This window comes from Pristis pectinata, chromosome 2, assembly GCF_009764475.1.
Source record: "Pristis pectinata isolate sPriPec2 chromosome 2, sPriPec2.1.pri, whole genome shotgun sequence".
NCBI lineage: Eukaryota > Metazoa > Chordata > Chondrichthyes > Rhinopristiformes > Pristidae > Pristis > Pristis pectinata.
The window spans coordinates 81,738,569-81,747,736 of NC_067406.1; the positions used below are offsets into that span (position 1 = coordinate 81,738,569).

Sequence of the window (9,168 nt, forward strand, 5' to 3'; positions counted from 1 at the left end):
CAATAAGCCATGTTTCACTCAGCCTCCCTGCCCTAATGCTATCATACTGAAAGAATGTACTGTATGTTTGGAAAGTGATGTAGATGGCTAAATATCCCATTATCTGTGCTTAAATGTGCTTGTGCAGGCATTGATGCAACTCTGATGCCTCAGAGAAGCTATGAAAATCCAAAGAAAATTTTAAAATGGCAGTGAACCGCTTAAATGCAGCTAAATCTTTGCACCAAAGGAAGTGAGAATATTCATCAGAAAAAATCTACCCTATGGAGTGAAAATGTATAAAGCAAAACCAAAACTGCAATGATGCAAAGCAATTTAATCAATATTTTAAATTGATTTTAGATTGGGAAAATACCACCCACTGAAATTACCAGAAAATGATTGTATTAGCGTAATTTGTTTCTGCTTGTGTGCGTTTTGATTTAATTATCTCATTAATATATCATCAAGAAAAGCAACAAGAAGGTGATGCTTGGCTTGTATTGTTAACCAATATGTGGTGTGTGATTAGATCTTGGAGCTTAAATGTTTTTGGAAGTTAATTGGGCTTGTAGTGAGGATTGCAAACTGGAAAGGCCAGGAGGTTGGAGATTAGATAAAGCTGTTGAAAACTTACTTTAGTTTATAAAGCCTTGTATTGGAGAACATTTTGAGATAACACCTACTGGGAAGCATTGTTACTTTATTCATTGTTGCCAGATAAGATGAAGTGAAGGTGATCAATTAGCTAATCATGTGCAATATGTGGATTTTAAGGCACAGTACTCACCTGTAACCACCTCGAGTTATTTTCTGGTTTCAAATTTTTTGGCCACAACCTACTGATGTTTATGTGAAGGAAAACATAATTTGGAATAAATATGAACATATGCAGTGCCCAATGTGTGATCACCATGTGTATACAGACATTTCTATGGAGAACCAAAATGATGGACTGTTGGAGACTAACTTGTTTCCTTTTGCATTATGATTGTTTGTATAAAATCTATTTAAGTAATTTTATACCAGCCTTGAAGAGGTGTTGATATGCTTGTGGTATACCATAAAGAAGCACAGTCTTGTTCCCACACTCTGAGTGAGGTTTGGTTTCCCATAGTAAGTTTGGATTTCCTTTAAGGGTTTCAACACAACTCTTGTATTTGTACACATGAAATATGTGAAGTTGTATATCGTGTTCCAAAGTTTTGCTAAAACTAGCGTGTATACTGTTTGGCCAAACTGAAACATAATGTTTGTATTCAACATTGTTGCCAGATAAGATGAAGTGAAGGTGATCAATTAGCTAATCATGTGCAATATGTGGATTTTAAGGCACAGTACTCACCTGTAACCACCTCGAGTTATTTTCTGGTTTCAAATTTATGTTTGTGCCATCTGGCTGAGGGGTTTTCAAGAATATCAATAAGCTACAACTTGTGCCCGAACCATTGCTCTTTTTGTGGCATTTGGTTCAATTGCACTTCATGCACTTGAGGTGATCAGCACTTCAGGGTACAGCCAGAAGTAGTGTTGAGGTGCTGGCATTCAACACAACCAATTTGATGCTGAATTTATGGGCAGTTCTCATTTTAATCTGACAAAATAGATAGTAGGATTGTAGCAAAAAACTGCTTCAGAAGCATGATTTTTTATTAATTATTAGAATTTATGTAATTAAAAATCCTTTGTTTATTTTCATAACAGGATCTTTAATGTTACTAAATTCATTGGTGTATGTTATTCTTTGAGCTTCTTTATGTGTATCATCATATGCATGTATGCATAGAAGACGTATGTATGTGCGGTGTATAGAAGCACCATGGTTATTAGTGATCCTAACTGTGCCTAGTGTAGTCTATATGCCCATCCAGTCCACTCTATGTGGCTGAGTCCTACTGACCTCACATGTGACCTAATAATTCACTCAATTGTACACATCATGGCAATGATAAATGCAATCATTGTGATCTTGCCAGTGTTGCCTGCATCCATAGGGCAAATGCAACATTCTATGGCATGTGAGATGTTATGAGAGATAGTATTTGGTTGGAAATTGTGGACTGGGGAACAGAGGAAAATATCGACCATTATAAGATGCATCATTTGGGATTAGCTGCTGTGATGGTCGTATCTCATAGTGAAGAAAGGAACAATGTTGGGCAGGACAGAAGCTGGATTAACATTGCATTATGCAGGGCAAAAAAAGGGTTGAGTTGGTCAAATGGTGACCAGTGTCAGTAGTGTGACCATACTTGGAGAGAATTAGTGGGATATTCAGCTGGGTGTAAGGTTGATCATGGAAAGAGCATGCAATCTGTTTGATCCACAGTTAGGATAAACTTGTGTTGGGAGCTGGAATGGACGAGCCATGTTGCAGTTTAAAGTAATGCCATTTGTTGATGAGTTCATTGTGTTTTGACAGGATTTGCATCATAAGGAATAGATGGCACCTCATGCCTCATTCAATATGATCACAACTAATCTGCACCTCAGTATCGTTATCCTGCACTGATCTCATATCTTTTCATTCCTGTAATTGATAAAGAATATACTCAGTGAATAAGTACTTACTTGCTCCATGGTGAAACAGTCAAACTTCATTTTTTCATAAAATCCAATTAAGTAAAAAAAAATTACTTTAAGCTAAATTTTTCATGTACATATTTTTATTTCTATACAGCTCAGGATGGATTAATTCTAAATAAAATGACCAAATCTTTTGAAGATCAGTTTGTAGCACTTCATTGCCTCTGAAGACCTCATGAAATAACTTGTAAATTTCAAAAGTTAAATACCATGAGTCAAGAGTACCTCATGAGTATGCATGAGTACCCTTTGGCTTCTTCTACTCATCCCAAAAATTTCAGTGGCAGTTCTGTGGAAACCCCTTTCTTGCAAATAAATAAGGTTTCCATCATTTTCAAAACAGGGCAAGAGAAGATGAAATTGACCTCCTCAATGTTTAACAGTAGTCTGAGATTTTACTTTTGCGTTCATTTCATAAGGAATTCATGAAATAAGCTGATCTTTATTGGTCAATTTCCTACTGCAGCTTGAAAACAGCAAATGCTTATAGTGGGTGCTTCAGTTTAATTCAGTCAGTACTGGTTATAATTATGAGCTTTTGTGAAAGTCAGGCATGATTTCGTTCATCTAACACTTTGTCAAAATGTAATCAATCTAGGTGAGGATATTATGGCTTCGCCAGCTGGACAGTTGAATTTGAGACCGACGATTAAGTAGTCTGTTACAGATGTTTTATAAGCCACTCCACCCTTTTTTGTGTAGATTTAAAAACACATCTAATGTTACTACACTCATTATCACATCAAAAGAATGAAAACCTGAAAGTCAAATTTCCATGACCATTAATATTTAAGTAATTGATTAATGGAAAAGTTTACTGTTTTGTGGTGCTTTGTATGAGTTTTTGGAAGAACTATGTAAGTTACTGCAACTATTATGGCCTCCTTTATTACTTTTTATAAGTATTGATATCTCAAATTAAAAATGTTTAAAAATCTATTTTTTTTTGATGTAACTTGCTTGAAACACCATTCATTCTATTCTGCATTACAGGAAAAGATTTGTAGAATTACACAACTTTTCCAATGCAGTATTTATAATTTTGTCCTGAATTTAAATTTGCTGGCTGTTAATAATGTGAACTATTGCAGATTATCTGAGAATTACCCAATATTCAACTCCTGAGCAATACAGTAAAAAAAACTAAGCACAAAATTTTGCATTTTGGTAGTCAGAATGTATATTTGTAGACTTCCATTTCCAAATCTCTGTCTCATCATATATTACCTTTGATTAGTCCTTTGGGTCCTGCTCTATCCTTGATATCATATCTCTTCCAAGTTTCAACAATGTTGAGACATTACATTCCACTGCAGGTGTAAGCCTTGAACTTAGCAATAAAACCATGGTTTAAGGGTTGCAATTCTAAAGTGTGGTAGGGGGCAAAAACACTACCCAGAAGTTTTAGCCATTGATGTTAACAGAATGGTCATGACAATTACTAATGATGAGCAAGTCTCTGTTCCCCATATTATTTCTTTGCACACATTGATTATGAAGTGGGGGAGAAATGATGTAATGTAATCTTGGAAAAGCAGCATTGTCATTTAATCACAACACACCATTAGAAGATTGGCCATTGAATATCCCTCTGGAACCCGTGGGTTCTCTGAATGGTAGATTAAGAGAGGTTTCAATTACAGTCACCCTTAGTTTTGTCCCAAAAGTACTTCTAACATCAATGATTTGATTGTATTCAGTAGGAAATTTTGCATCTTGTCTGCTAATATGGAGTATTTACTTCCTTCCAAATAGAGTGACCAATTATGGTATTCCATATTAGAACTAATATTGTTTTATTAAGCAATGATCATGCACAATGGTTCATCTCTGCTGTTTTCATCCCTGGAGATAGTATAATAATTATATTGAAAAATTACATTTTCTCACAATGAGTTCCCTTTTTAACATTTTATGTGCATAATTTATATTTGTTTAATGCTTTTCATATATCACGGCTATAATTTAACATTTCTTTTAGCTTATTAAAATGTTGGAAAGTAAGTATTACAATTCAACCTCATCTTCATAGATTCCATCTAAATAGCCTATAAATTGTGTAAAAGAATTTGTGTTCTTTGAGTTAACTCATCTCCTGTCCTGTATGTTGCCTTCATTTTTGCCAGAAAGTTCAGCTTAAATTTATTGTTTAATTGTGGACGTTGCCACTAATCAATTTAAAATATTAGGTTTACTGTTAGTGTTAAAATAATAACAAAACAATGTCTGTGCTTTTGTATTTTATTGTGATACTTGAAGCTCTTTTTATTGTTGCTTATACCAAATAGTGAAACATTTCAACTTCATCTTTATTATTTCCTCTCACTTTTTTTTCTCAACTTTGTTGCTCTTTTGCTTTCCTGGCTGGCATCACCTTATTGGCAGCATATTGTCAGGGCCGAGTTGGTAAATTACCCACATGATGCGAATCTATCACAGGGTTCTGCACACTGCCGAAGTAGAGTGTGTGTCATACAGTAATTCAGGTACTGAGGCAGAATCTTCAATCAATCTTATTTTAGAAAATATATTAAATACAATGGATTAAAAAGTAGTTCTCGCAACTACTAGAATTATTTATTTTAAATATTAAATATAAATGTTGATTTTTACATATGTTTACTTCCATACTGTTAGCAACCTGTGTACTAGTGTAGTACCTTTAGTGAAATCTTTAAAAAAATTCTAACATATGGTTCCCATATTGTGACAGATTTGCTCTAGTTCTCTGTTCATTGAATCTTAACTTAAGAGTAGGAAGAGTCAGTTTATTAAAGCAGTTATGGCTATTTTAATGAAACACTATGTTAAATCTATGTTATTGCCTCACAGCGCTCAGCAATACAATGATAAATTATATGTTTTGTAATTAAAAGTTTCTCTGAACCTCCTTAATGATCCCTTATCTAATAAACTTTAATTTTGTGCTGAATTTGCTGAATGATCTAAATATGGCTGCTTTTTTCTCTTTTATGACAGCGCGTAGTGAAGGCAGATATTGTGAATTACAGCCAGGAGCCTGTGGTGAGAACTGTGAACCCTCCCAGAAGTTCAATGTGTGCAGTTCAGTGATCCCGTCACATACCCATATTAGTACATTTGGCAATCCTGCTTCGTTCACACAGGCCCATTCTTTCTCAGGAACTTCATTTTGACAGCAACCATCTCTGCAACACAGTTACTGTATGCTAAGAAACACAAGGCAGCCACTGTCGACTGCAGAGATCCACAAGGTTGGACCACGCATTTGAGTATGATTTTCTAAATCGAGTCACAAAAAGATATTTGTCACTTTGTTTAAAATGACGATGTAACTGCATCAAATGTGTATTTTGCAACTTAAAAAAATCAGATTTGTACAACAGTGCATTTAAATGTGTTTCATCATTTACAGAAATCTGTATTTTAAATGAAATTTCATTTAAAAGAACAGGGTAGAGTTTGTAGCCCTGGGGAAAAAAGATTTTTTTATTGAAACTGTTGATTTTTTTTTAACAAATGTGGACAGGGTAGCATATTGTTATGAAGATCAGAGTCTTACAAGAAAGTACTTAAAAAAAATATAAGAAAGTGGGAAACCAGTAAAAATTAATTTGGCCCACTGAAATGCAGTCCTTTTGTACCTTTAGTCTGTGCAGCATCCAGCCTGAATGCTTTTGTTTCTGTTACTCTGCTTGACATGTTATTCAATGCATTTATGACTCTTTGAGTAAGACAGATATTTGATTATGTTTACAACAAACAAAATCTCGCAGCTTGGACTATGATATTTGTACCATTTTATATTTTATATACCTTGGTGAGGTTCTCCTTAACCATTTTGTTTTCAGACTTTCGGCTTATTGGTTCTTTCCCTTTGGCTCTTCCTCTCTTATTCTTGAAAATCGGTCATCTTCGTCTTCTGTGTCCTCCTGAAATTTCTAAATCCTCTCCTTATTGAATGTTAAAAGTCTTCATATCTATGTGTTTGTATTTCACTGAATGAGGAACCTGTTGTCTAATTATACATGCTACAGTTACTTGTCATGCATATTCGGCAAGAATACATTTTATTTTTGCCAGTAATAAATCATATTTATTTTTTCTTTAGTTGTAAAACTTGCAAATCTTTATCTGAAATCTCTATATTTTAGTTTACATTGCTGTCAAATTTGACCAGCTTTTACTTTGTTCAGAGATGTGTGTTAGAAATGGGATTCCAGTACAGATTCCTGTACAACTCTGCCCATTACCTTTGTTCCCAGGCTGATAATCTACTCCACTAGGTCAAGTGGGAGAATTTAGAACCCTTACCTGACTGACTTCATGCTGGAGGTCCCTTTCTAAACTCTCCAACCATTTTAAGGCAGGGCAGTCTATAATCATTCTTTCTACGGTGCTATGAGGCCTTACAGAGGGGAGCATGAAAATATATTTGATCTTTTGAATTGATTACCATAGCCTGTTAAGGTTTAGCTCCTCAGAAAATTGATTAAAATCTTTCCTCATGCTCACTCTTCATTGACATTGATTTTTTTCTGAGGGCTTTTTCAAAATCTTAAAAAGTGGAATTTCCCTGCATGGTCTGAGAATCCCACATTTCTCTGTATCCTCTCACCAGCATGCCTACTCAATTTCACCATATCTCATCATATGTACATATACCACCCATGCCATGCACATATACTACTAGCATATTACACAAACAAAATACTACAAATAGATGGCTGGGCAAATGAGGTGTAATCGTCACATGAACAGATTCTGTACCAATTCCAGCAAAACTGGATGCTGGCTTTCACCCTCTGGATTTTGGGATTTCAGTCTTTTGTGAGCAATCTGTTTCTTTAATAATATTTCATCGGGGATATTGAACATTTTCTGAAAATCCAATAAATAAGCAATTCATTGTTTACATGCAATGAACGCTGTATTTTCTATTTATATGTAGCATTCACAAAGAAATCAAGGAGGTTCATCTAATGGAATCTTCCTAACTTCATTTATAGATGCACAGATAGCTCTAGAAAAGCCTTTTGTATAGTTTTCATAATTTCATTTTATTATTAATAATAGACCATTGGCTTGTAGCTGCCTTAATCAGTACTGTATAGATTTTGTTCCTTTCCAATATATTTTTTTACATAAATCATACTCAATGCACTCGCTACAGGACTTATGTCTGTGTATATGGATAATGACATAATCATTTAAGACACCCCTGCGTCTTGACGCTTTCCATCTATCTCTGTACCAATTATCAACTTGAGTACAGTGCAGTAACACTAATAAATTTAACCAAACCTTTGTTCATATTTCTCAAAATTAAATGCATATTTAGATACCTAATATTTGAATGAGTGCAGCAAAGAAAGTAGTCTTGACATTCGCATTTGGTCCTAATTTGTATCCTCGCATTTTGTGGAAGCAGTCAAATCCCTGTGCATTGTTGGTAGTAGTTTGAACAATTTCCATTTGAAATTCAGCAAAACACCAGCATCACAAACAGCTGTGCAATGTCAGTAAATTTTATAAACACCATGTATATTTTAGTTTTGTGACAGTAATGAAAAATATTTCCATAAACTTTAAAACAGTCCTCGCTAGTACTGCAGCCAAGGTAGTAATCAAGTTTAAAGTACAATAATCAATAAAATAGATTAAATACAATCCAATACAATCTTTGCAGTTCCCATTACAAATGGTTCAGTTTGATATATTCAGCAGTTGTTAACTGGATGCATTATGTTTGCATTATGAATAAAGGCTTATTTGTTTCAAAATATTTTTGATAATTTTAATATGATTTTTGTCATACTGTGTAAGGATATTTAGTTATGTTGCAGATTTTTTTTAACTGTTTTTTCTTGCAGATAACCTTGCTCAGTGCACCATTAAGGGGATATAGAATATGAACTGCTTAAATTATTGCTGGGCTCAATACTGTACCTAGAATATAATTGCTCTTGAATGTTGTAAATTATATTTAGGGTTTATTTGTATGTGAATATATTGAAAAATGTTTTACTGCTGTTAAAATATATATCTGCTGATAAATATAGAATCATTAGTATTTGCAAAAGTTAGCCTTGCCTGATTTATTGAACGTACATTAGCGGGAATTATGGTAACTAGTCCGGTTACCAAAAATATTTTACTTTCATTATTTTGTTTCATTTTATACTGGTACTTTTGCATATTCATGTGCATAATGTGCAGTTAAAAAAAAATGTATTTTTAAAATTAAACAATCAATTAAGTAAATTAATGAGAAATTCCTGGAACAATTGTACAAGTCAAAATTGTGCTTTGTGTTTCCAAATTTCAATTTGTGGCTCTAGGTTAGTCATAATGCTTGTATGGACTCAGACAGAAATGTGTGGTTAAAGGGCCTTAATTACATATAAATAGCTTAGTGTAAAAAATAATATCAAGATATAAACGTGCATTTTGTGTTTCCAGACTGCCCCCAACACTCCTCTGTACTCTCAAGCAAGCATTCTGGAGCGGGCTACATTCCACATTTTCCTGCACTTCATTACTGGGGTGACAGGACTCAGAAAAATAAGACAAGGAAGAAATGCCCCCTGTGGCTGCTCTTGCTATGGGCCTCTGTCTACTCTA

At 34.2% G+C, this 9,168-nt stretch overlaps 1 protein-coding gene across 3 annotated transcripts in view; it reads left to right on the forward strand.

The window, feature by feature from the left end:
* rab28 (RAB28, member RAS oncogene family) overlaps positions 1 to 8,658 on the forward strand; it is an 84,430-nt gene extending 75,772 nt beyond the window's left edge. For 2 of the 3 annotated variants that reach the window (XM_052010092.1, XM_052010091.1), the window contains one exon: positions 5,545 to 8,658. In XM_052010092.1, the coding sequence (XP_051866052.1) occupies positions 5,545 to 5,637 (93 nt within the window). In that variant the 3' untranslated portion in view covers positions 5,638 to 8,658. Of the gene's footprint in view, positions 1 to 4,950; positions 5,069 to 5,544 lie in introns of those variants that run through there. The other variant, XM_052010090.1, reaches the window with a different exon arrangement.
* Positions 8,659 to 9,168: the final 510 nt, after the last annotated feature.